This window comes from Lepidochelys olivacea (assembly GCF_965140295.1).
Source record: "Lepidochelys olivacea isolate rLepOli2 genome assembly, chromosome: 1".
Taxonomy (NCBI): domain Eukaryota; kingdom Metazoa; phylum Chordata; order Testudines; family Cheloniidae; genus Lepidochelys; species Lepidochelys olivacea.
The window spans coordinates 83,183,972-83,211,844 of record NC_140411.1 but is presented as its reverse complement, the minus strand read 5'-3'; the positions used below and the strand labels follow the sequence as shown (position 1 = coordinate 83,211,844).

The following is a 27,873-nucleotide window of genomic DNA, read 5'->3' as shown; positions in this document are numbered from 1 at the left end:
TGGCAGTGATTGATGGGAAAGATGTGACTGAATTAAAAAAAAAAAAAAAAACAACAAAAAAAACGATTCGCCTAATTTACTGGATTTAGGCGCACACCAAGAGCAAGGAGAGGCTGCTTTGCTACCGACAGCCACTTACTCGTTTCGCAAGAGCCAGTCCCTCCTGCGGCGGCAGCGCCAAGCTGCTGCTAGCCAGGCAGCGTCCTTCAGAGCGCGGGTGCTGAATCGCAGGCAAGCGCTGGGAAGCAGGAACCAGCCCTTGGCAGCTGCTTTGTGCTGGGAGGATTTGAAAGGTAAATAGATGTTTATAGCAAGCTGAGGACGAGCCACTGGACACGCGTTTTCTTCCCGGGGGGAGAAAAGAAACCTTGGGGCTTCTCTTTGAACTGATAAAGGATGCGGAGGGGGCTGAGAGGAACCCCCTCCCGAGGGACGGCGGTGAGGGCTGCAAGCCTGGGCAGCTAAGGCGGCGGGGCGATGCGGTGGGAATCTCCGTTCCGATTGTTTCTCGGGTTTTCCTCTCGCTAGTTGCGATTGACGTTTCCGCGAAGGTCGGTGCCAATCGGCACTTCACCGCCTGTATTTCGCCGTTTCCAGACCTCGAGCGCGCCCGCCTCGGGCTGCGGGAGGGAGATCGCGGCTTGCTCCCTCTCTGAAAGGGGCATTGGCCGGGACAGGGAAGGAAGTGGGGTTTCCGCGGGGCTCGGTGCGTTTTGCAAAGGGGGGGGGGTGGGCTGGCGCCTCTCCTTTTAAAGCCTCCCCCCGGTTTGGCAGGAGGGACCCCCTTCTGAGCCGCGTTAAATGTTCCTCTCCCGGCTCTTGCTCAGTGCGGGGAGAAGGGCTCCCCCCCGCGTGACCCGGCGAGGGTCCTACCGGAACGTCTACACTGCACAGCCCCAGCCTCTTCCCCCGAGCCGGAGTCAGCCCGGGCCAGCCGCGGGTGTCTCGCTTGCCGTGTAGACAGCCTGTGGCGGCGGGGCTGGCGCTGCGCCTGGACACCCGCGGCCGGGCTGATCCCCGTCTCCTGGCTCTCTGTTGCAGGGTGACCCGGCGCCGCTCGGCTCTGCCCCGCTCCCGGCAGCGGCATGCACCGACCCGGCCTCTGGCGCCTCCTCGCTCCCGCGCTGCTGCTCAGCTGCTGCGCCGCCTGGGAGGAGAAGGGGTCCCCGCGCCCGGGGGGCGCCCCGCAGCACAGCCCCCTTTCCCCGGGGGCCGCGGTGACCCACACCGCCCGCACGCCCGGGCTCAAGGGCTCGGGCTCCAACGCGTCCGGCTCGGCTGTGCCCGGCGGCGGCCGAGGCCGCTCGCCGTCTCCGCCCATGTGCACCGGGCAGACGGAGGTGAAGGAGACGTTCAAGTACATCAACACGCTGGTGGCCGGCCTGGTGTTCGTGCTGGGCATCATCGGCAACGCCACCCTGCTGCGCATCATCTACAAGAACAAGTGCATGAGGAACGGCCCCAACATCCTGATCGCCAGCCTGGCCCTGGGGGACCTGCTCCACATCACCATCGACATCCCCGTCAACGTGTACAAGGTAAGGGGGCCTGCGCCGGCCTGGCTCCACCCGCCCGAGCCGGCGGGTAGACCGGCTCCCCGGCTGAATGGCCGGTAGGTGTCTCTCCCCCACCCGGACAGCCGAGGCTGGCAGAAGTTGTTCCACAATGTGCCAGGCTAGGCAGCAACAGCGCTACCCCCCCTGGGCCGCACGCTGTCCTACAACCATACAAAAAGTAAAAATAAAGGTGGAAGTGTATTAACACCGGCTGTCTCAAAGGGACAACTGCCACCCTAGATCTGATACAAATCAATCAAGAAAGGGGCCGCTGATTTTGTTCCCCCCCTCCGTAGAGGGGTAGCAAAAAGAACATGCATTCCTTAAATGTGCCTGTTGGTCCTGTGCACCAGGGTGAATTTCAGCCGGGGATGAAAGGGGGAGGGGGAGGGGGAGGGGGGGTTTCAGGTGCTTAATTTTAAGCAGGTGAATAATCTAATTGGCTTACTTTGCTGATTAGGGATGGGTTTACTCACCTGCTTAAAATTAAGCAACCTGTTAAGTGCTTTGCTGAATGTTGGCTTCCTTCTGGAGAGAAGGGGCAAAGAAAAACTGGCTTAGGCACATAGCAATGGCAGTTGCCCCTAAATACCTGCATGTGGCTCTGGGCCCTGGTTCTCAAATTGGAGGGGGAATGGTGCTCCCTTAGCCCTGTAAAGAACTTACCCTGTGCCAAAGCCCAGTGGCCTGGCCTGGCCTGAGATCTCCTCTGCAGCTTTCTCTTTCCCACCTCTGCCCCAGAGCAGGGAGTGAAAGGCTTGTTCTGAGTGGGACTGTTCTACCTGAATGTCAAGTGCTGCTGCCATCCTTATGACTTTTACATAAAGCTGTAATAAAAATAGCAGAGAGTGTAAAAAAATCTTTCTATTCTACCCCGGTCTCTGTAGTGTATGATTATTAATTCATATTACTGGTCCATCCAGAGTCTCTAGTCAAGATCAGGGCACATTGTGCTGGACAGTGAATATACAAAAGATAGTTGCTGTAGTCTAAATATCTGAACACCTTACAGAGGTTACTCAAAGTAAACAAGCAGATGTTTTCTCCACTCCTTTCCCCACCAGCAAGTTAGAAGTTTTGGACTTGGTTCTTATTTTAATTTGGGAATGCTATGTTGAAAAGATGGGCTTTTAAGTTAGTCCTTGGTATGATTTGTGCTCATTCTGAGAGGTTGTTGAAGGGAATCCCATAATCTTAACCCTTCTAAACATAGAATCATAGAACTGTAGGACTGGAAATGAAGTCAAGAGGTCAGCTACACTCAGAGAGCCCCTGCACTCATGGCAGGACTAAGTATTATCTAGACTAGACTATCCCTGGCAGGTGTTGGTCTAACCTGCTCTTAAAAATCTCGAATGATGGAGATTCCACAATCTCCCTGGGCAATTTATTCTAGTGCTTAACTACCCTGACAGTTAAAGTTTTCCTAATGTCCAACCTAAACCACCCTTGCTGCAGTTTAAGACCATTGCTTCTTGTCCTGCCCTCAGAGGTTAGTTAAGGAGACCAATTTTTCTCCCTCCGCCTTGTAACAATCTTTCATGTACTTGAAAACTGTTATGTCCACCCTCAGTCTTCTCTTCTCGAGACTAAACAAACCCAAATTTTTCAATCTTCCCTCATAGGCCCTGCTTTCTAGACATACTGGAGTATTCTTTCAGTGGCTGTTGTAGACTTTAGAGTCAAATTCATTAGAATTATACCAGGGATGAATTTGACTCAGTGTTTTAGACCATCACTGCACTGTATAGTTATCGGCCTTTCTACATAAGGGGGTGGTAGTTTTCTGGCTGCAGGTGGTATGTGTTAAACAATAGGTGTTTAATTTTTTTAAAAAACTGCTTTGAAAAGTAAAAACGATGAACAGACAAAATGACAACTACCCTGTATAAATCCAAGAAAAACTGTCAGTAACATGACTTTTTGGTACAGGAATTTGATGTTCTAGTGACACTGACATTTTCAGAAATGAAAAATCACCTGGCAAGGGCTGTCACAGCTTACCTCACCCCCATCCCCCAAGCAAAAATATATTATTCTTATCTTGATAGATTTTTCATGAAATATATTATCATGTAGGAGGACAGAAGGGTCAGAGAGCATACTAAGTTATACCAAGCACATTGCACATTCAGGACCTGCCATTTCAAAAAGGTCCTACTATTGTCAAGAGCTGCTCACCCTTTTACTCCATGTTTTGTAAGCAAGCTCCCAAACTGAAGTGATATTTAATTGATAATATTTAAAATTATATTATAAACACATTTACCTGTATTACTAATGACTTTAGAGCATTAACCCCTATGGAGAATTTTTAAAAATCCAGTTTATTCTTCTCTATTTTGTGTGTTTGAATGCTTTTTGCTGTCCTCTTTCATCTTGGGCACTGAAGTTAGTTTCCCTTTAAGATTCTTGTGGCCACAGCATTTGCAAACACCTCAGTGTACTGTTTATTTGTTTAAAAACAACTGAATCCAATGGAATTTTAAAATGAATGCTAATGGAAACATACATTTCTATTAGTCTGAGATTTGGTAAAAGCTTATTTTACATAATGTAAATTATGTGCCAAATCTGAGTTGACAGTGTCCATTTACCAACTTCACAATCCTGTTAATTCAGTTGCAGAGATGAGCCCAAAAAGCCTTATAACATTTGAGACAGATTATAGTGAAATGGCCTGTAATCAAAATCTCCTGTCACTTAGTGGAATGAGAAAAGTAGAGGCTAACAAAGTGTTCATTTTTGTAAAGGCAGCAAACTCATCAGCTTTAACTCATGATTTGGAGCAATTATAATACCACTGACCCAGACCTTTAGAGTGACATTCAGAGAGGGCACCTATTTGGAAAATAATGTGAAGGAAATTGCTGTGTTCAAAAACCTACCATTGCTAATAGCTTTCTTAACAATGCTTACAGTAGCCAATGTGAAAGTGAAATACCACCCTAGTGCATGAAAAAAGTACCTAGCAGAACTAGACAGATCCACAATAGATACTTCAGAGTTTGCTCAAAGCACAGATTTTGTGTGAGCTGTTCAGCATGATGAATTCAAGATACTGTTTGCAGTGTTGCTGTAGCTATGTTGGTCCCAGGATATGAGAAAGACAAGGTGGGTGATTCTGTGATTCAGTTCAGTATCTTTTATTGGACCAACTTCTGTTGGTGAAAGAGCTGAGCTTTGGAGCTACACAGAGCTCTTCTTCAGGTCTGGGAAAGGTACTCACTAAATACAAGTTAGAAGAGATTAACATAAGTAGTTAACAGGTTTCAGAGGGGCAGCCGTGTTAGTCTGTATCAGCAAAGACAAGGAGGAGTCCTTGTGGCACCTTAGAGACTAACACATTTATTTGGGCATCAGCTTTCGTGAGCTAGAACCCACTTTATCCGATACATGAACACACTGTAAGAACCATTCAAGGTGAAGTGGCCTGTTAACACCTCACCGGTCATAGGACAAAAAGGGGGGTTAGGGGATTACGAGATTGTTGTAATATGCCATAAATCCAGAGTCTTTATTAGGGGCATGATTTTTCGTGTCTAGTAAAGTTATAAATTTAATCTCCCAGGCTCATCTTTTGAAGGTATTGCACAGGTTTCCTTTGAGGATGAGGATTGGGAGGTCAGAAATGGAGTGAACATTTTGCGAAAAGTGTTTGCCCAGAGGTGATATTTTGTGTTTTATCATTTCTCTGCGTGAATTCATTCAAGAGTGAGTGATTGGTTGATTTCACCCACATAGATGTTATGGAGGCATTAGTGCACTGGATGAGGTACACCACATATTGCGATAGGCAGACGTAGGACCAATGGATCTTAAAAGGTGTGTTGTGGGGAGTGTTGATCATCATAGCAGTGGAGATATGTCTGCAAGTTTTGCATCGGTTGTTATGGTAGGGTCTGGTGCCGCTTTGAATTGGTGTGTCCTGGTTTCTGGGGAGCTTACTTCTGATGATGAGCTTGGTGTGATTAGGTTGAGATATTCTTGTCTAGTAAGTTCCTAAAAAGCCAAAAAGTTCACAGACACCTGTGCCTGTCTTGAAAATTCAAATCACTTATCCTGAAGCTATCTAAAGATAATCAAATATCAGCTAAGCTATGAGACAAAATAACATGTAATGGGTAAAGCACTTATTAATATATTGCACTTGATAATAGAATATTGGCTAAGTTTTTAAAGTGGGGCATTATGAAAAGTGGAAAACATTGCACAGCTCAAGCAAACAAGAAAATATGCACAAAAAATGCAGACGGGGGATTTGCAGGACCCGGGGAACAGTAAGGCTGTGGTTGCAGATCTACTACTGCAGAGTACAGGGAGGCTACCACTGCCCTATGCAGCAGTTTGGCCTTTTGGAACTATGGTGTGCCAACCATATCTCTTCCATTTTCCAAAGTGCCAGGTGGAGCCCTCTGGAGATGTCCTTCTGCATGGCCCATGAGCATGACAGAAACACAGAAGTTTGGGGAATTACAGGGCCATTTAAAGTGTGGGTCACTGAGTGTTATAAGTCCTCCTCTGTGCTCAATCCACAAAGGATGAGTCTGACAGCTTTCAGCCTAAGAGTGTAGTTTCGGAGGTTCCTAGGCCAGGCCCAAGCACTGGCTATGATGACAGCTATCAGATAAGCACTCTTAGATAAAATTTTTAAAAAGATGCTAAGAAACATTAAGTGAAAAGTGGAACACCCAAAAGTCTACAGATTCCATACTTATAGTTGGATGCACAGCGTTAAGTCTACCTCTTGTGTGTATTCATTATGATGTTTAATTACATAGATACCATTTCACAAATACCATAATACAATCTCATACAATTTCTTCTACAACTTTCAATACATGTGTTGTAGTTTGTAATATTCATTCTCTTATACTTACATAATATTATTATGTTCCATTTGATTTTATTGATTTAGTCTTCCGCACAGGGGCCTCTTGTGCAGCTTCCTGGACCTTCACTCTTCACGACTGCTACTTTCCCAGATCACAAGTGGGTGGGTTGGGATGGAGCCTTGACTCTGCCCTCCCCAGTCATGCACTGGCTGGCAAAACTGAGCCAACATGGGGCAGGGGGGAAATCTGCACCTGGCAAGGGACTGTCACAGATTACTTCCCCCCAGAACAAATGTGGGGGAAGAGTAGAAAAACAATTGGCACTCTTCAGTCACAAGTACATTCTGGGGCTCTTCCTGGGCAGCAAAGCTAAGGGGCCACAAGGTTTACTACACAAGCTAGTGAGCCAAGGCACAGTCTGGCCTGGTATATGATAATCCTCTTTTCTGTGATTATTTTAGCACTCAAAAGTTAGGAAACACCATGCTTATAGTTGCCGTGCAACTTTAATTTGGCCCTATGTTCATCCAGTCTGTTCACGGAAAGACACAGAGGTCATATGGAAAATCTAGTATGTGATCATGTAGTCAAAAATCATAATGCATGTACACAAAGAGCCTAAATTAAGGTTGCCTGGGCGATAATCAATTTGGCATTTCTTAACTTCTCCAAGCCAAGGTACTTCTCGTTAGTGAGGACTATTACCATTCCAAATTTTAGCTATTAGCCCCCAGTCATTTCAGCTGTAGAAAAAGTTGTCATTTTTTTCTATAATGGGAAATGTACAGTATTTTCACTCTTTGCAATGTCTGCACCAATTCTGTTGAGATTTTGCAAACCTCAGCTCTAGACAGAGACCAAGCATGGAAAACTTATGCCCCCAAAGACTACAGTTTTATGCTGCTTTCTCTATAATATAGGTATTTTCATAAGAGCAAATTAAGGGCTTGAAGTGTAGCTGCTCAGCCCCAGGCTTCTTTATGAGCTCATTGGAGGTTTTACCTGTGGCCTGGTCTAGGCGGGGACATTGACCAGAACAGCTATGGTGGAATAAATTATTTTGAAATAGCTATTCTGGAATATTCCCCATATGGACACTCTGTCCCAGAGTAAGGGCTTGTTTACACTACCACTTAAGTGAATGTCAGTTATGTCCCTCAGGAGTGTGAAAAAGCCACCCCTCGGCGTGACATAGGTTACTCTCTCCCACTGACATAGCTTCTGAGGTGGAGTAATTATGCTGATGGGAGGGTGCTCTCATGTCAGCATAGCATGACTTCACCGGATGTGCTCCACCAGCGCAGCGACATCAGTTTAGCTCCAACAGATTAGCTGCACTGTAGATTAGCCCTAAGACTGGCTTTAGTCTGGAGCAGTGCAGCCACATGGAGAGCTGTTCTTGGACAGCTATTCCAGAATAATTTATTCCACAGTAATTATTCTGGTCAATTTCCCCATGTAGCAAAGGCCTATTTGTGGATGCAAAATTGGGTCCTATGTCTCTAACATATCAGATTTGGGACATTTCTCCATGCAGTGTATATGCCATTTTCCAAGGAACTTAATCTGGGTCATTTATATTTGTAAAATATCATTAGATTTTGTAAATTCAGTGTAAAGTTTTTGTCAGCTTATCTGTACACTGATTCACTCATTACATATATGCCTGTGACCACCACCAATTCTCATCTCCTGCTTATCCTTTTGGCTTCTCCTCTTGTGTTTATGCCTAATGGCAACACAATTCAATGAGAGCCGACACATCCATCCATGCTTCTTGTCCAAGACTGCCAGGGGAATGTAGGTTCCACAACTGTTTACCTTTCAACACCTCTCCTTAGAGTTTATAGGGTTCTTTTCTCTTTGGGGGTGTCTGCATGTAATTACCCTTAGAGTAGTAATCTTAACACAAACAAGAACTATAAACAGAGAGAAAATGAAATTAAAACAAAAGAAATGATTTTCTGAACATAACTAGATTTACATTTCTCATCAACTAGACTAAATAAGACACCCTCATCTTGGTTAGAGAAAAAGAAACCCATCTATGTCTAAAAAGCAAGTCCTGGCTCCCAACAGCTAAATAAATCTTAATAAACTTAAAATATTAAACAAGTGCTTCAATTAAATATTGTGTAATTCATCTCAGTCATTAAGAATAGTTTATTGGCAAAATCTATAATTTGAAACACTTGTTCCTATGAAAGACTGAAAAATCCTTTGCCTTCATTGTCTATCTTGGTATTCAGTACATCAGGTGGAAATATATTAGCCTTTTCAGATTTATGTATGCACATGGATTATGAGGTGCAATTTTGTTCATGAATTCGGCACACAGGTGCATGCACTTTTTTGCACATAGCTCTGGGCTTTTGAAGTTTTGAAAAGCAAGTGCTAAATAACTGTTTGTTTGTACCTTTGGCTACCCACCTGTATAAGAGAATAAGAATTCCTGCTATATACAGTCCTGCATGGGCTCGTCAGAGCTTGGGTCTAGGTACATAGGAGCAAGCAGGCACTACATATCTGCTTAGCATCCTGCCAGAGAAAGAAGACAGGAATAGACGGAACCTTGGCACCAACCCCCTAATTGCGGGCAAGCACACCTGAGCCAACATACGGGATATCGTAACCAGCAGCAAATTTCTAACATCCTCCTTCCCACACAGAACAAAGAGGATGTGGGGGAGGAGTTATAACTCACAAGCGGGGCTGAGTCACAGTTCCTGTTGGGACTCTCCCTGGAGTTGTGCAGTTTACACATTACCCCCCTACTCAGTGCTGTACCTAAATACACAATCTAACCCTTTCCGAATATGTATTTACTATGACTGGTTTAGATACAAATAAGGCATGTTTAAAAGAACGAGGTTTCTTAGGTATGATTTACATCATTCTGTAATGCATCCTCTCCTTTTTTTTTTTTGTATTAATTTATTCTTTAAAAACTATGTGGCAATCAAAATATCACCAACATAAGTTGGGTGAATATAAAGTGCTAGTGGAGACCACTTTGGCATATAATGAATTATTTTTGTTTTCACTTCAGTTTGGCTCATGAAAATATTTAAATACCTGTATTTCTGTTTCTTTCCCATTCCCAGGAATATACTTCCTATATCCAAATCTCCTTTAGGAAAACAGTCTTCTCTTTTGTAAATATTCCATTTTGAATCTTATTAACATTTTATTTATTACAGTATAAAACTTCTAGTGGAGTAAGTACATATATGGCTCTACTTTACTAAGAATAAATACTGTTATGTACAAACATTATTTTCCTGAATAATGTTTACTCTGGATTTGAGTTAAGAATAATTTGATCCCCCTATTACCACAAAATTTACAAACTAGAATGCTTCATTTATTCCCTGGTTATAAGCCTAATTCTGAAGGAAACATCCCTAACTCTGCAACTCAGTTGAGAGAGAAAAAAATAACGGAGGGATGTAATTCCTTGTTGGCAGTGACTGCTTCGTGTTCCTGAGCTTCTGTATCTTGTAGATCACAATCTACAAGAGGCACACAAGACATTTGTAGATAGTTATGAATATTAGACCTGTTCAGAAAGGATTCAATAACATGACTACTTACCCAATCTCAAAGAGTCTCTTTTCCTGTACACTCTCTGTCACTATCCTTTCTGGTATTTCCTCTATTGTGGATGGACTTGCTTCAATGAGGATTTGAAAGATTTGGCTCATGCTATGACATAAATCTGGACCATCAGTCCAGCTTACAGCATAGTATAATGGTTTTCAATCTGTGGTCCCCAGACCCCTGGGGGTCCACAAAAAAGGATCCGCAAAAGTTTGTCATTACCATAGAACAGTGGTTTTTCAACCTGTGGTCCATGGATTCCTGGGGGTCCACAGACTATGTGTAAGATTTCCAAAGGAGCCCACACCCCCATTTGACATTTTTTAGAGGTCCGCAAATGAAAAAAAGGGTGAAAACCACTGATATAGTAGATACATCGGGTCATGTTAAACTAAAGTTGCAGCAAATAGCTCATCAGTTTCAGCTATGTTGAAAACGCTCTCTGAATCCATGAGCTATTTATTCCTGTAGTAGGCCTGTTCTTCCCAATGACCCTAAATGTGCCCCTCAGATTTATTATGACTGATGTATGTAACATAAATAATCCTTTCTAATATGACCTGGCAGGAAATTTAAAATATATCAAAGTGTGAGACCCAGGAAAGCTACCAAAACAAAAATCAAAAACCATCGCTGTGTTATCTTATTCTAAATGTACTCTTGGAGATGGTGTGTGGTATATACAGTCTCACTGGAGAAATGTTCAACAAAAGACCACTTGTATCTGGTGATAGAACTTTCTGAGTTATGATTCATCTCAGATTACTTCCTGCATTTCTACCAAATAGGGACTGGTCCTGATCGTTTGCAAGAGGGAAAGCAATGAACACTCAAGCCAAACAAGGAGCAACATCCCAAGGTCCTTCTCCACCAGCAGGATGATTACTATTAAAAATGAAGGTGGAGAAGTTAAAACTGAAGGATCCAACTCATTATCCTTCTGACTCCAGTAGGTCAGGGCTGAGCCCTCAATGCACATCCCAGTCAACAGCACCAACATTCTAATTTGTTGGGGAAGGAGGCAGCCCTCCCGCGAGTGCACATCCCCTCCCTGCTCCTCCGTACTCCCCGCAGCATCTCCTCCATGCTGTGGAGCTGTTCCGCAGCAGGTGAGAGGTGCTGGGAGGGCTGGGGAGGTGCTGATCGGTGGGGCCACTGGTGGGCTGGAGATGTTGGGGAGTGCGGGGGGAGCTGGCTGCCGGTGGGGGCTCAACACCCACCATTTTTTCCCCATGGGTGCTCCAGCCCTGGAGCACACACAGAGTCGGCACCTGTGATCCCATTCTCCAATGATGATTCATGCTAATTCAAACAGAAGAAGGAGACACTCAGTTGAGACCAGCTAAGCACAGCTCCTATCAAGACTGCCAAGGGAATGTACCCTTTGTATTGCCTGGTAGAACTGTTGCATAATGATTATACAAATCTTGCTGGTATATTCTAAGGCAGTGATTCCCAAATATATAAGTTCCCTTTCCTAAAGGGCTTCATTGAACGTTAAATACACTAAGGGTATGTCTACACTACGAAATCAGGTCGAATTTATAGAAGTCGGTTTTTTAGAAATCGGTTTTATATATTCGAGTGTGTGTGTCCCCACAGGAAATGCTCTAAGTGCATTAAGTGCATTAACTCGGCGGAGTGCTTCCACAGTACCGAGGCTAGAGTCGACTTCCGGAGCGTTGCACTGTGGGTAGCTATCCCACAGTTCCCGCAGTCTCCGCTGCCCATTGGAATTCTGGGTTGAGATCCCAATGCCTGATGGGGCTAAAATATTGTCGCAGGTGATTCTGGGTACATTTCGTCAGGCCCCCATTCCCTCCCTCCCTCCCTCCGAAAGCAAGAGCAGACAATCATTTTGCGCCTTTTTTCCTGAGTTACCTGTGCAGACGCCATACCACGGCAAGCATGGAGCCCTCTCAGGTAACCGTCACCGTATGTCTCCTGGGTGCTGGCAGACATAGTACTGCATTGCTACACAGCAGCAGCAACCCATTGCCTTCTTGCAGCAGACAGTACTGGTAGCCGTCATCATCATGTCCGAGGTGCTCCTGGCCACGTCTGTCAGGAGCGCCTGGGCAGACATGTACGCAGGGACTAAATTTGGAGTGACTTGAGCAGGTCATTCTCTTTAGTCCTGCAGTCAGTCCTATTGAACCATCTTATGGTGAGCAGGCAGGCGATACGGATTGCTAGCAGTCCTACTGTACCATCTTCTGCCAGGCAGGCAAGAGATGAGGATGGCTAGCAGTCCTACTGCACCGTCTTCTGCCGAGCAGCCATGAGATGTGGAAGGCATGCAGTCCTTCTGCACCGTCTGCTGCCAGCCAAAGATGTAAAAGATAGATGGAGTGGATCAAAACAAGAAATAGACCAGATTTGTTTTGTACTCATTTGCTTCCCCCCCTCCCCCGTCTAGGGGACTCATTCTTCTAGATCACACTGCAGTCACTCACAGAGAAGGTGCAGCGAGGTAAATCTAGCCATGTATCAATCAGAGGCCAGACCAACCTGCTTGTTCCAATAAGAACAATTACTTAGGTGCACCATTTCTTATTGGAACCCTCCTTGAAGTCCTGCCTGAAATACTCATTGATGTAAAGCCACCCCCTTTGTTGATTTTAATTCCCTGTAAGCCAACCCTGTAAGCCATGCGTCAGTCGCCCCTCCCTCCGTCAGAGCAATGGCAGACAATCGTTCTGCGCCTTTTTTCTGTGCAGACGCCATACCAAGGCAAGCATGGAGGCCACTCAGCTCACTGTGGCAATTAGGAGCACATTAAACACCACACGCATTATCCAGCAGTATATGCAGCACCAGAACCTGGCAGAGCGATACCGGGCGAGGAGGCGACATCAGCGCAGTCACGTGAGTGATCAGGACATGGACACAGATTTCTCTGAAAGCATGGGCCCTGCCAATACATGCATCATGGTGCTAATGGGGCGGGTTCATGCTGTGGAACACCGATTCTGGGCTCGGGAAACAAGCACAGACTGGTGGGACCTCATAGTGTTGCAGGTCTGGGACGATTCCCAGTGGCTACGAAACTTTCGCATGCGTAAGGGCACTTTCATGGAACTTTGTGACTTGCTTTCCCCTGCCCTGAAGCACATGAATACCAAGATGAGAGCAGCCCTCACAGCTGAGAAGTGAGTGGTGATAGCCCTGTGGAAGCTTGCAACGCCAGACAGCTACCGGTCAGTTGGGAATCAATTTGGAGTGGGCAAATCTACTGTGGGGGCTGTTGTGATGCAAGTAGCCCACGCAATCAAAGATCTGCTGATATCAAGGGTAGTGACCCTGGGAAATGTGCAGGTCATAGTGGATGGCTTTGCTGCAATGGGATTCCCTAACTGTGGTGGGGCCATAGACGGAACCCATATCCCTATCTTGGCACCGGAGGACCAAGCCGGCGAGTACATAAACCGCAAAGGGTACTTTTCAATAGTGCTGCAAGCTCTGGTGGATCACAAGGGACGTTTCACCAACATCAACGTGGGATGGCCAGGAAAGGTACATGACGCTTGCATCTTCAGGAACTCTGGTCTGTTTCAAAAGCTGCAGGAAGGGACTTTATTCCCAGACCAGAAAATAACTGTTGGGGATGTTGAAATGCCTATAGTTATCCTTGGGGACCCAGCCTACCCCTTAATGCCATGGCTCATGAAGCCGTACACAGGCAGCCTGGACAGTAGTCAGGAGCTGTTCAACTACAGGCTGAGCAAGTGCAGAATGGTGGTAGAATGTGCATTTGGACATTTAAAGGCGCACTGGCGCAGTTTACTGACTCGCTTAGACCTCAGCAAAACCAATATTCCCACTGTTATTACTGCTTGCTGTGTGCTCCATAATATCTGTGAGAGTAAGGGGGGAGACGTTTATGGTGGGGTGGGAGGTTGAGGCAAATCGCCTGGCTGCCGGTTACGCGCAGCCAGACACCAGGGCGGTTAGAAGAGCACAGGAGGGCGCGGTACGCATCAGAGAAGCTTTGAAAACCAGTTTCATGACTGGCCAGGCTACGGTGTGAAAGTTCTGTTTGTTTCTCCTTGATGAAACCCCCCGCTCCTTGGTTCACTCTACTTCCCTGTAAGCTAACCACCCTCCCCTCTTCCCTTTGATCACCGCTTGCAGAGGCAATAAAGTCATTGTTGCTTCACATTCATGCATTCTTTATTCATTCATCACACAAATAGGGGGATGACTACCAAGGTAGCCCAGGAGGGGTGGTGGAGGAGGGAAGGAAAATGCTACACAGCACTTTAAAAGTTTACAACTTTAAAATTTATTGAATGACAGCCTTCTTTTTTTTGGGCAATCCTCTGTGGTGGAGTGGCTGGTTGGCCGGAGGCCCCCCCCCACCGCGTTCTTGGGCGTCTGGGTGTGGAGGCTATGGAACTTGGGGAGGAGGGTGGTTGGTTACACAGGGGCTGTAGTGGCAGTCTGTGCTCCAGCTGCCTTTGCTGCAGCTCAACCATACACTGGAGCATACTGGTTTGATCCTCCAGCAGCCTCAGCATTGAATCCTGCCTCCTCTCATCACGCTGCCGCCACATCTGAGCTTCAGCCCTGTCTTCAGCCCGCCACTTATTCTCTTCAGCCCGCCACCTCTCCTCCCGGTCATTTTGTGCTTTCCTGCACTCTGACATTATTTGCCTCCACGCATTCGTCTGTGCTCTGTCAGTGTGGGAGGACAGCATGAGCTCAGAGTGCGTTTTTTTTTCTTTCTAATCTTCACTAGCCTCTGGGAAGGAGAAGATCCTGTGATCATTGAAACACATGCAGCTGGTGGAGAAAAAAAAAGGGACAGCGGTATTTAAAAAGACACATTTTATAAAACAGTGGCTACACTCTTTCAGGGTAAACCTTGCTGTTAACATTACATACATAGCACCTGTGCTTTCGTTACAAGGTCGCATTTTGCCTCCCCCCACCGCGTGGCTACCCCCTCAGCCCTCCCCCCTCCCCATGGCTAACAGCGGGGAACATTTCTGTTCAGCCACAGGCAAACAGCCCAGCAGGAACGGGCACCTCTGAGTGTCCCCTGAAGAAAAGCACCCTATTTCAACCAGGTGACCATGAATGATATGTCACTCTCCTGAGGATAACACAGAGAGATAAAGAACGGATATTGTTTGAACGCCAGCAAACATACACTGCAATGCTTTGTTGTACAATGATTCCTGAGTACGTTTTACTGGCCTGGAGTGGTAAAGTGTCCTACCATGGAGGACGCAATAAGGCTGCCCTCCCCAGAAACCTTTTGCAAAGGCTTTGGGAGTACATCCAGGAGAGCCACGAATGCCAGGGCAAAGTAATCCTTTCACATGCTTGCTTTTAAACCATGTATAGTATTTTAAAAGGTACACTCACCGGAGGTCCCTTCTCCGCCTGCCGGGTTCAGGAGGCAGCCTTGGGTTGGTTCGGGGGTTACTGGCTCCAGGTCCAGGGTGAGAAACAGTTCCTGGCTGTCGGGAAAACTGGTTTCTCCGCTTGCTTGCTGTGAGCTATCTACAACCTCATCATCATCATCATCTTCTTCGACCCCAAAACCCGCTTCCTTGTTGCCTCCATCTCCACTGAAGGAGTCAAACAACATGGCTGGGGTAGTGGTGGCTGAACCCCCTAAAATGGCATGCAGCTCATCATAGAAGCGGCATGTTTGGGGCTCTGACCTGGAGCGGCCGTTCGCCTGTCTGGTTTTCTGGTAGGCTTGCCTCAGCTCCTTCAGTTTCACGTGGCACTGCTTCGGGTCCCTGTTATGGCCTCTGTCCTTCATGCCCTGGGAGATTTTGACAAAGGTTTTGGCATTTCGAAAACTGGAACGGAGTTCTGATAGCACGGATTCCTCTCCCCATACAGCGATCAGATCCCATACCTCCCGTTCAGTCCATGCTGGAGCTCTTTTGCGATTCTGGGACTCCATCATTGTCACCTCTGCTGATGAGCTCTGCATGGTCACCTCTGCTGATGAGCTCGGCATGGTCACCTGCAGCTTGCCACGCTGGCCAAACAGGAAATGAGATTTAAAAGTTCGCGGTTCTTTTCCTGTCTACCTGGCCAGTGCATCTGAGTTGAGAGTGCTGTCCAGAGCGGTCACAATGGAGCACTCTGGGATAGCTCCCGGAGGCCAATACCATCGAATTGTGTCCACAGTACCCCAAATTCGACCCGGCAAGGCCGATTTAAGCGCTAATCCACTTGTCGGGGTGGAGTAAGGAAATCGATTTTAAGAGCCCTTTAAGTTGAAATAAAGGGCTTCGTCGTGTGGACGGGTGCAGGTTTACATCGATTTAATGCTGCTAAATTCGACCTAAAGTCCTAGTGTAGACCAGGGCTAAGAGAAAATCATCCCAGAGAAATGTTCATGTTATATTAGCAATTTCAGTGTTTATAATTACATTAATCATACCTGGTATTTTCTTTTCGCAGCTCCTTGCAAAGGACTGGCCCTTTGGAGTTGAAATGTGCAAACTGGTACCCTTCATTCAAAAGGCATCAGTGGGCATCACTGTGTTAAGTTTGTGTGCCCTCAGTATTGATAGGTGAGACCTGTTTCATTGTTACCAACTCTATATTTTCTTTTAAAGTCATTTAGATAATACGAAATACACCCATACAACCAACTTCTGCTCTCTGTTCAGCTGATACGACAGCATTGACATGTTTATATCAGTTGAATAGAGGGCATAATTTAGCCCTTAATGTAATAAGTGTCCACTGTTGATATTTAGGTATCGAGCAGTTGCTTCCTGGAGCCGCATCAAAGGAATTGGAGTGCCAAAGTGGACTGCTGTAGAAATTGTATTGATCTGGGTTATATCAGTAGTCTTAGCTGTTCCTGAAGCTATAGGTTTTGATATGATTGTTATGGACTATAAAGGAAAGCATCTTAGAATCTGTATGCTTCATCCCACACAAAAAACATCCTTTATGCAGGTAAGATATTTTCTCTTTTAAACAAGTCCTTTCTCTTAAACAATATCTGTATCTAGTTTGCTCAACGGTCTAAAAGTACAAAACTTACTAAGTTTTACTTCTATTAATTTTTAAATTCAGTGTTTAGAAGCAGGGTGTACAGAAACTCTGTCACTGACTTATTGTGTGGCTTTGGGCAAATTCCTTAATCTCTCTGTTTCCTCATCTGTAAAAAGAGACAATAATACTTATATCTCATTCGTGCTGTTAGAAGGATTAATAGATGGTTAATTCAGCCTTGCAGAATGCTGCACATTGTTTATGTATAATTGTTCTCTTTACTACACCCCAAACTGAACGCCTAACACTTCTGATTGTTTCCCCCCTAGTTTTACAAGACAGCTAAAGATTGGTGGCTGTTTAGCTTTTATTTCTGTTTGCCGTTGGCCATCACAGCACTTTTTTATACTCTGATGACCTGTGAGATGTTAAGAAAGAAAAGTGGAATGCAGATTGCTTTAAATGACCACTTAAAACAGGTAAAAATATGCACATGAAAACACTGCTGAGTTTTATATGAGATGACAGTAAAAGCTTCACTAATTCAAGCACCACATAATTAGTGCACACTGAAATTGCAGGCTTCACCTTGCTTCTTAAGAGATGTTTATGAGTAATATTGCCAACCCCAACTGTTCAAAAATTGTAAATCAGGCCTCAAAAATTATGAGATTGTCTTAAAAATCCTGAGACTTTACTCAATTTTGAGTTGTTTTTGTCTTTTGTAGTTAGGGTCTGTAGGGTTCACATTTTTAAGCTTTTTTCTGCAACCGTGAGGGCTAAAACCTTTTTTATATGAAAGCTGAGATTGCGATGCGTTCACATGACTCCAGAAGTTGGGATTTAAGAAAGACAACCAAGTATTGTGGGACTCATGATAAAACTGTGAGTTGGCAACATTGCAGTGCTGTAGTCAGGTATCATATTAGCAAAAACCTCCATTCCAAAATACATTACAGAATGTTTACTAGCATACTATGAAGAATTATAAGTAACTAAACCTAAACTACATTTTTAAAATAAAATAGATTTGAAATTTTTGCTTTCTTCATTGTTTGTTAGCTTGTACACTAATTTGCAATGTCATTAGTGTAAATAAGAAAGGTTCACCTATATGAATATATTTGTAATTTATGTCTCTTGAGATCTTTAAAAACAGACCAGAGAGAAAAGCACTAGATAATATACAAGTGAAAAAAAATCTGTACTTTGAAGGGGAATGGACTGGATAACTATCCTCTTTTCCACCTGTAACTTAAGTGAGTGTATGTATTGACCCCTTGAATTTTCACAGTTGATCCATGAACATGATCAGATATGTTATAGGTATGATTAATTTGTGAACAGCAGCTACAATGGTTAAAGATCTCAAAATTAATTAAAATTTTAAAAAATTACAATGCTCTAAATGTCACTAAATTCCCTCTAAGCTGTGCGGCCTCGCAGCTGCCTATTAAGCCCCGCAGAGGGGCTTAGGGCTGTGGTGGGGAGAGGTGCCTCTCCCCCAGCACGGACCTACCCCAGTGGGGAGGGGTGTGGCTCCCCCAGGACGTACCTGCAGCGACACGGAGAGGCACCCCTCCCCACCTGCCCCAGCGCAGACCTGCAGCAGCAGGGAGAGGCGCCCCACTCCACCTGCCCCAGCGCGGACCTGCCCCGGACTTGCCACAGGCAGAGGAGAGGAGCTCCTCACCTGGCCCAGGCCCACCAGAGGTGCCAGAGAAAGGAGCCCCCTTCCAGTCCCGCCAGAGCTGTTGGGGAGAGGAGCTTCTCCCACAGCCCAGGCCAGCCCCACCAGAGCTGCTGTGGCTGGGGAGAGGGTCCTCTCCCCCAGCCTCGAGCTCCTGCGGCGAGATGACTGGGGGGGGAAGGGCTCCTCTCTCCACACCGCAACCCCGGAGCAGCCTGCACCCCAAATCCCTCATCCCTGTCCGCACCCCAGAGCCCGCACCCCCTGCACCCCCAACCCTCTGCCCCAGTCCTGAGCCCCATCCTACACCCCAAACTCCTCATCCCCAGCCCCACACCAGAGCCTGCACCCAGAGCCCTTATCCCTCCACACCCCCAACCCTCTGCTCCAGCCCTGAGCCCCCTCCCACACTCCGAACCGCTCGGCCCCACCCCCACCACATGAATTTTGTTATGTGCACCAATATGAAGGTGATGTGTCACACATCACCTCCATATTGGTGCACATAACAAAATTCATTCCGCCCATGGATGTACAAAATTAGAGGGAACACTGAACTTCACCTATGTACCACATTGATATTTATTTTTGCACTTCTATGGTATCATATATTTTGGTTTTAGAAGCGAATAATAAAAGATCAAGAGAGACACTTTAACCCAGTTCCTTTCAATTTTGTTTCCAGAGACGCGAGGTGGCCAAAAATGTGTTCTGTCTGGTGGTTGTCTTTGCCCTGTGTTGGCTCCCCCTTCACCTAAGTAGGATTTTGAAGCTCACTATATATGATCAAAGAGACCCCAATAGATGTGAACTTTTGAGGTAAGACTGTTATGGCTGAATAAGATAACAGGCTTGTAAGGAAAATACCCACCCAGTATTAACTTTATGTATTCTCCCTAAGCATGCTTTTGTATTTGGTTTTCCTGATGAAAGGATTTTCTCTCAGTGGCTGAAGATCCCTCTGCTTTACACCCTACGCGCTGGACATTTTGACATTACTATTTTTTCCTGGCTTATAAAGACTGGAGGGGGCTTTAGTATTGCTGACCCCCAAGGGTTCACATATCATGAGCCAGGCCCTTCAAAGTCATGACTGTCTTAGAAATAAGGGGATTTTATAAACACATGACATTTCCAGTTCTGTTGATTTGTGTTCTGGTTTTTGAACCTTTGAGGCACGCTTGACTCACTTATTCAAGCTTTTCTCCACAACCCTGGAGACTAGAAACTTCCCTTCAAAAAAAAAAAAAAAAAAATGAAAGCCAAGATTCTTATATATTCACATGACTCCTGAAGCCAGGGTTCTAAGACAAGAGCCAAATATCATCAGACTCACAATAAAATCATGAGTTGTCAACAGTGAGCTTCCTTGAGAGGCCTTACTCATTTCTCTAATAAAGCCAGAGGAGTCACTCATGAGCAACATGAAGCAATCCCTCCTCCCTCAGGGTAACAAAAGACTAGGCCCAGGATTTGAACCTAGGGCTATGGCTACACTAGAGGCCTTACAGCAGCACAGCTGTACTGCTGCAGCTGCAAGATCTCCCCTACAGCTGCTCTATGCTGATGGGAGACAGCTCTCCTGCCGGCATAATTAAAGCACCCCAACAAATGGCAGTAGCTCTGTTGGCAGGAGAGCATCTCCCACTGACATAGCGCTGTCCACACCAACGCTTCTCTTGGTGTACCTTATGTCAGTCAGAGCCGTGTTTTTTTCACATCCCTGACCAACAAACGTTTTAACAGCAAAAGTGCTTGTGTAGACATAGCCTAGGTCTTTCCCATGACCTAAGTTCCCTCTAAGCTGTATGGCCGTGGAGCAGCCTATTAAGCGCTGTGCAGGTGCTCAGGGCTGCGGCGGGAAGAGATGCCTCTCCCCCAGCCCTGGACCTGCTGCAGCGGGAGAGGCATCTCTCCCCACCGGCCCCAGCCCAGCCCTGGGCCTGCCGGGGACGAGGCACCTTCCCCCAGCCCCAACCCAGGCCAGACCTGCCACGCCCCGCCGGCCCCAGTCTAGCCCCAGACCTGCTGTAGGCAGGGGAGAGGTGCCTCTCATGCATCCCTAAACCAGCCCTGGCCCAGACCTGCCAGGGGGGAGGCACCTCTCCCGTGGCCCCAACCCTGGAGCTGCCACAGCGGGGAGAGACACGCTCCTTCAGCCTCGGAGCTACTGTGGCTGAGGGAGAGGTGCCTCTCCCCCTGAGCCCAAGTGATGCTGCAGGGATAGAGAGCTGGGGGGAATCCTCTCCCCGCTGTAGCCCCGGGGCAGCCTGCTCCCCAAACCCTTCATCCCTGGCCCCACCCCAGAGCCCACATCCCCAGCTGGAGCCTTCACCCCTCCCCCCTGCACCCCAACCCTCTGCCCCAGCCCTGAGCCCCTCATCCCCGGCCCCACCCCGGAGCCCGCACCCCCAGCTGGAGACCTAACCCTTCCACACTCCGAACCCATCAGCCCCACCCCTGCCACATTAATTTTGTTATGTGCACCAATATGGAGATGATGTGTGACATATCACCTCCATATTGGTGCACATAACAAAATTCATTCTGCAAAATTAGAGGGAACACTGTCCGTGACTGTGCAGTGTACTGTTACTAAGCAGCCTGGCCAGTGGCATTAGACAGGCAGGCTCTGGGGGAGGGAGGAGAAGAAATGCTCCAGTGATCTGATGATAAATATAATCCTTTACCTCATAGTTAGAGATTGACCCTGTCATTCTCAGGATCCATATGTGAAGGGGTCTGTCTGCCTCAGTGGCAGCACTCCCCAGCCTGCTTCCCCAGGAACCTGCAACGGGCATTCTGTCAGTCCAGAGATCCATGCAGAGGGACAGGGTAGGCTGGGTTTGGGATCAGGGAAACGCATATCATCCCCTCATTGCTGCCCTGAGCTACTGGAGGGTGAACTAGTGCAGTCCAAGGCAGAAAGCAGTGCAATTCCCCCTTTAAGGGGAGTCCTCAAAGAGGAGTCCACTTTTTGCAGAAGTTCCCACAGGACAGCTTCACTACAGTTGTGTATTAAGGTCGTGGTGAGGTACGCCAAGGACACAGGGCCTCTACACAGATGGCCCTAACCAGTGGAATCTATACTGTAGGATTTGTGGGCCTTATTACTGATTCTGCAAGGCAAAATCCCTGCCTCCCCTTCTCTTCCCATTAGAACAACTGGGAATAAATCTCCATGAAGAAAACCTCATGAAGATTTTCTCCTCCACATCTCCCTCTGACGGGTTGAGGTGATCAGGCCCTTTGTAATCATACATGTAATCAAACCATAACAAAGACTGAGTCCTCCTATCCAAAACTGTGCTATGAGGCACAGTATTTTCCTCTGAATAACCCATTCACATAGTTAGCCAGCATTACTGTTACCATACTTAGTAGTAAATCATGCCAGGGTTGAGCATGATGTTTACAACTGTGACCCTTCAATAAGCATGATCAGGAAGTAGTGTATGAATCACATTTACTTTAATTTTCACACAGCTTTTTTCTTGTATTGGACTACATTGGTATTAACATGGCTTCACTGAATTCCTGCATTAACCCAATAGCCCTGTATTTGGTGAGCAAAAGATTCAAAAACTGCTTTAAGGTAAGAGGCCATCTAAGGCTGCTTTTCATCACATTAGAAAAACGTGTTCTTTCTGCATGAAATTCATTCCATGCAGAGGGACATGTGCCAGGACTTACCCCTTCAGATTCAAACAGAACTTTAAAAGATGCACAGGCCTAGTACAGGCGTTCTGCATAGGACCTGATCCTGCAAGATGCACCTGGTTCACGTGCTGCATTTCACCCTTTGTGAACTATAAATTATGGTCTATTTGCCCTTTTTGAACTGGAACAAGAACTCACTCAATAGTTTGATGTGGGTTTCATGCATGGTTAGGGCAGTTCAGGAGTGTATGTTTTGGTCATTATTCCTGTCATACAGAATGAGCCTTAAAACTTCATGAGTCCAAAGACAAATTATTAGGGCTGGTCAGAAAACAATTCTGTTACATGAAAAGTTTCAAGGTTTCGAAAAATGTCAAGGTTTTTAGTCATTTGGGGAACAAAACAGAGCCTTTCAAAAACTGTGTGTGAAAGAGATCAACCCACCTCAGAATAGCCACATGGTTAGGGCATCTCACCTGGAATGTGGGCAACCTCGGTTCAATCCCTGTTCTGCAAGTGAGCACTCTAATTACCAAGCTACTGGGTTTCCCACATCCCATGTGAGTGCCCTCGTCACCTGGCTATTCTTACATGGTCTCTAGTTCTTTCCCTGTTTTCTTCCCCTTGCCCCTCTCAGACCAAAAAACCTTGTTCATAACATTTTAGTTTGATGAAATTTCATTTGGTCAAACAAATTGCAACCCACTCTTGTCTCATTTACCTCCTCTGATTCAAGAGAATATAATGTCAGATACTCAGTGGTTTGAGCATTGGCCTGCTAAATCCAGGGTTGTGAGTTCAAGCCTTGAGGGGGCCATTTAGGGATCTGGAGCAAAAATTGGAGATTTGGTCCTGCTTTGAGCAGGGGGTTGGACTAGATGACCTCCTGAGGTCCCTTCCAACCCTGATATTCTATGATTAACTGTCATTATGTCTTAATGAGATTTTAGTGACTGACTCCAACTGTCTTGTGGTCCTATCTGTAATGATGGCCCAGTTCTGAAAGCTCTCCCCACAAATGGACCACCCATTGAAATTAGGAGCATGCAGCATCAGAACAGACTTGTAGGATCAGGTCCTAGGTTTGGAAACTGCTGGACAGTGGGAGAGAAAAATTCCATGAGGCAGGGAATTCTTCACGGTTTACAAGTTGTCCCCAACTCCCACAGACCAATCCTGCATTGGCAGAAGGATTGAATGGAATAATTTCTCTTTCCTAGCTTTAGATTGAAATAGAAAGGGGGAAAGCACACAATTTTTGGTAAAAATCACAATCAAGTGTGAGAGGTGCACTCAGGTCTTATAACACCCGTAGGTATAAAACTAAAAGAAGGATTACAGGAAGAATGAAAATACAAAATCTCTCATTCCATTTCCAGATACATTAAAAATTGCCGGCCACATTCAACCCAGGCTTTTAGGGTGCTGCATATTGTTCTTTCTACTGTACAACAGTTATAATGGCCCCTAAATTCTCAGTCGAGGCTGGGTAATAGCAATATTTAATGCATTGTGCAAAAATGTGCATAACAGAAAGATGTAAAATGATGATTCTTTTTGTTTAAAACAGTCATGTTTGTGTTGCTGGTGCCAATCCAAAGACATGCTGTCCCTGGAGGAAAAACAATCCTGCTTTAAGTTCAAAGCTGATGATCATGGATATGATCATTTCCGCTCCAGTAATAAGTACAGTTCATCATAAAAAAGTGTATCCTGTGAAATTAATTTCAGTGCCTTTATTTGACTCTGAGTGACAATTGCTGTTATAGATTAAGATAGTAGAACTTTTGAAAAATCTAGTTTTCTGTTTGCACAAAAAGTAAATAAAAAATTGATTCCCCACAGTTACATAACATTCATAATTATGCATGGTATCATTAGCCACTTGCAAAACACGAAGAACAGCAGCAGAAACAACAACTAAGTCTTAAAGCACTTAAATTCTGTGGAGTCAGCAATTCGAGACTATCCTCAATTCCAGTATATCAGTCATTTGTGTTCATTATAAACTCCTTAGGAACTGGAGTCACAATTCTTAGTAAATAGCAAACCATATCTTTTGTTGGATCAAAGCCAATATTGTATATAACTCAATGTATTATCTGTGTAAAGCAGATTGAGTGTCTAAATTGTTTTTTAAAAAATTCAAATCCAAACTACTTCATAGCACAGTTCAAACAAAAAAGAAAAAAGTACTTTTATCAGGAATGTTATGCTACTAGCTGAGAACAATACTAATGGGATACAGTCAAGTTAAAAATCGCACTTACGTCTAAATATTTTTACCTACTACTGTCACAAGTAACATTTAAGGTTACGACAAATCTTGTTCTCCCTTATCAGTTTGCTTATATCTTGAATTTGTGGCAGCACTTTTAATAGTCCATTTCACTGTTTGCCCAGTTTTCTGATATAGTGTTTCACATACTAGAGGAGAAAAACATCTTTAAATGGAGGAAAATAAGATTGCAGAACCACAGAAATTCTGCATAGTAGCTGAAATTAATGATTTTTTAAATTGATTAGATCTCAAGTTTACAGCACCCCTTTTAAATAATGGGCCTTTGAGTAACTGACTGTAGTTTAGCCAAGTTTACTTTTCTAGAGATTACAAATGAAATTCATTTGTCATGGGAAAAATCAGAAGCTATCTAAATGATGGTTGGGAAAAAGAACCCTTAATATAGCAGATAGTACAAAATGTAGCAGAGGTAGACAGAGCATTTTGGGTTCTAATTGTACTTAGTTCTGCTAGGTCTTTAAGAAAATAGTCACAAACTGTACTTAAAAGGCTAGTCCTACGTCATACAGTAATTCTTGACATTGTTATGAAATGATTTTTCTTTCCATGTGTTAATAACATGTGTGATTAGTTTCTACATCTGTAAATATATTTTAGTGAAGTATAATTAAATGTAAAATATTAAAATATGGGCAGGACCCTACAAGAATATAGAGAGAAAGATGCCTGTGGTAAACAAGATGTGTATTGCCAGGAGCAGTTCACATTTTGTGTATGCATAGCAGACTAATGCTTGTCTTTTAAAATATTTTAATCCAAGCAACTCATGCGTTAAATCTTTTGCTAGTACAAGTTACCAATATTAGGCTTAGTAAAAGCATTACTCTTTGGCTTTGCATCTCCAATTGATTTGTCACAGATTCCCCAAAAAAACTTATTAACACATTTCAAGCAGCAAATCATGAGCGTTTCCTACAAATATCAATAGAAAGCATTTTGAAAGTGAGAAATGTTTTCAGCACACACCATACTTTATTATAATAGAGTATTTGTCAAACTCAGGAATTTTCCTACCTTCAAGTGTAAGAATTCCTTGTACACCTTGTCCACAAAGTGCCTTAAATCTTCTCAAGATAAAAACAGTTTGGATCAGATCTTCAACCTGTGTAAGCTGGTGTTGCTCCACTGGAAACTACTGGAGTTATGCCTATTTACACCAGCTGAGGATCTGGGGGGTGAGTGGGTGGGGTGTGTTTTCCATCATTAGGTAGCTGTTTTCATCACCCTTTGCCCATAAACCCATAAACTTAATGGAATGAACTACATGGGGGGTTATTTCTTTAAACAGAAACAGAAGTCATTCAAGATGTGTTCTGCCAATTCCTAAAGTAGAAAAATAGGTTTTTTTAAAGTAAAAATAATTCCTTTTCTTGTGCACAAGAAGTCAATAATTTGACTAGTATACCATGTAAATATTATGAATGTTCAACACACTGTTTATTTTATCAATTTTCACATTGAGACGTGAATTAATGCAAATGAAAAACAATTATTTCTGTGAAATGCATTTCATATATTAAAAATGGGTAACCAACTAAATCCTAAATTTGATACTGGTCAGTGTTATTTTCATAAAGTTATATCATTACAATATTGTACATGTATATTATTTTTATTTCTGTGTGAAATGTAGCTGTTGTATTCTACAACTGTGTAACATGGTTTTTTTTTGTTTTTCCTGGACTAGTTCCTAGTTAAATTGAACCCTCATAGGCCCAGACGTTTAGGTATTGTAGACAAAGGGCATGTGCACTGCCTACTTTTCAGAAAATAATATATACTTAATAGAAAACTTTTTGTAACTTCCAGTATTTACAAAGCAGTATTTTTTCCAGCAACTATATTTTCCCTGTAATAACAAAACCTGCTGCTTGCATGGGTTAAAAAAAATACAAGGGAAAACACAAGAGAATCTGTTCTAGCTAGAAACCAAAATACAAAGGATGGGATTTTCACTAGTGCTCAGTGTTGGCAAGTTAATGGAAGTTTAACTATTGGCTTCAGTAAGAGCAGTTAGGCCACCACTTGGAGCTTTTAAAGTATCCAACAGCAATTTGCTACCTGTCCTATCATCCTTGAATAAATAGTAAATGTAAATTTTGTTTTCAAGCATGAAGAGTTATCTATATTAGTGATGAGGTGAAAGGAAGTGAAATTAGCTCTGGTGTAAACCTCTAGGCTGGCAGAAATCTCATGTATCCTCTATCAGCCATATGGGCACCTGTACACCATTAGGTACCATGGAAAAGGTCTGTGCACTATCCTGGCACAGCCTGGCATAGCAGGCCAACATGATGGGGAGCCAGAGAAAGGATCCCAGATCCCTCAGCCCTGGTATCCTGTGCAATGTCCACAGAGGGACTTAAAACTCTATTTCAATCCCTAGGCTAGATTAACAGCCTCATGGGTGGCAGGTGAACCCCACTTCAGGGAGGCTAAGCCACCAGCCCTACCCCTTCTGCCTGCAGCACCCCCTCCCTACAGCTAGAGACCCGAAGCCCTCCCACCCCAAGTGGCTGGAGGAGCCCTACCCCAGCCACCCCAGGCCACTGGCCAGCCCCAGCGCTGGGCCAAGCCAGTGGCCTGAGCACCGGCCACTGGCAGGCCCAAGCTCCAGGCCGCCAGCTAGAGCTGAACCGTCACCGGCTTCAGGGGAGAGGGGGAGAAAGGCAGGGCCTCATGGCAGAACATGGGTAGGGCCATGGCCTGGGGATGGGGAAGCTTAGCCTGCCCTGGCCTTTGATACCAACCACCCATGGGAGCTACGCAGGAGCTTTGTGCTTTGGCCATGAGTTAGCGGTTGGATTTCACCTCCTCATCTTCTCTGCGCTCCATCCACATAGTGCCTTATGTGAGTGAAGTGGGTTTCATGCTGGGTCAATTGCACTGATACACTGGTACTGCATTCAGGAAAAATCAAATGCAAATACAGTGTTAGTACATAGTCTCCATTGTATGTTGTTGGTATTTCACTATCCCAAACAGCTTTTAATAGACATGTACTGGCTATACCAAGACACAGATGGTTCGCAGTGGAATGTTGTGTGTACCTGCATGAAAATGTAAAATCTTTTTTTTTTCTTTATTGCCATGTTTAACCATGTAAAATAATTATATATTTTGCTTTTTATGGTCACTAAAATAGCAACTTTTGTGGTTGCTACAGTGTAAACAATCTGAATTACCAATAAAAATATTTTAATTGCTTCACTGACATTCTTTGATCTTTCTTTCTCTACAAACACTCATTTA

General features: G+C 44.8%; 2 protein-coding genes and 1 long non-coding RNA gene across 8 annotated transcripts in view; 1 reads left to right on the top strand and 2 right to left on the bottom strand.

The window, feature by feature from the left end:
- The window catches only part of LOC311515021, a 31,001-nt gene extending 30,771 nt beyond the window's left edge, over window positions 1-230 (bottom strand). For 3 of the 6 annotated variants that reach the window (XR_014710024.1, XR_014710025.1, XR_014710026.1), the window contains exon 1: window positions 140-230. This is a non-coding gene — a long non-coding RNA (uncharacterized lncRNA). The remainder of the gene's footprint in view (window positions 1-139) is intronic. The other 3 variants (XR_014710028.1, XR_014710029.1, XR_014710027.1) reach the window with 2 other exon arrangements.
- On the top strand, window positions 70-27,835 carry EDNRB (endothelin receptor type B). The gene is made up of 8 exons (XM_084617834.1): window positions 70-293; window positions 1,042-1,538; window positions 16,424-16,536; window positions 16,726-16,930; window positions 17,299-17,448; window positions 19,345-19,478; window positions 22,146-22,254; window positions 23,890-27,835. Exons 2-8 carry the CDS (start codon window positions 1,086-1,088, stop codon window positions 24,019-24,021), a joined length of 1,296 nt encoding a protein of 431 aa, XP_084473960.1. The 5' UTR covers window positions 70-293; window positions 1,042-1,085; the 3' UTR covers window positions 24,022-27,835.
- Window positions 14,298-27,873, bottom strand: part of LOC311515020 (uncharacterized protein) — a 49,250-nt gene continuing 35,674 nt past the window's right edge. Inside the window, exons 3-4 of the mRNA XM_084617835.1 lie at window positions 15,365-15,995; window positions 14,298-14,776 (exon numbers count right to left, since the gene is read on the bottom strand). Coding sequence (XP_084473961.1) covers window positions 14,640-14,776; window positions 15,365-15,974 — 747 coding nt within the window. The 5' untranslated portion in view covers window positions 15,975-15,995 and the 3' untranslated portion in view covers window positions 14,298-14,639. The remainder of the gene's footprint in view (window positions 14,777-15,364; window positions 15,996-27,873) is intronic.

Coding starts and splice junctions, on each gene's coding strand:
- EDNRB (XM_084617834.1), top strand. CDS start 1,086: ATGCACCGACCCGGCCTCTGGCGCCTCCTCGCTCCCGCGCTGCTGCTC. Junction 16,537..16,725: donor TGTGCCCTCAGTATTGATAG/GTGAGACCTGTT, acceptor GTTGATATTTAG/GTATCGAGCAGTTGCTTCCT. Junction 22,255..23,889: donor GATTCAAAAACTGCTTTAAG/GTAAGAGGCCAT, acceptor TGTTTAAAACAG/TCATGTTTGTGTTGCTGGTG.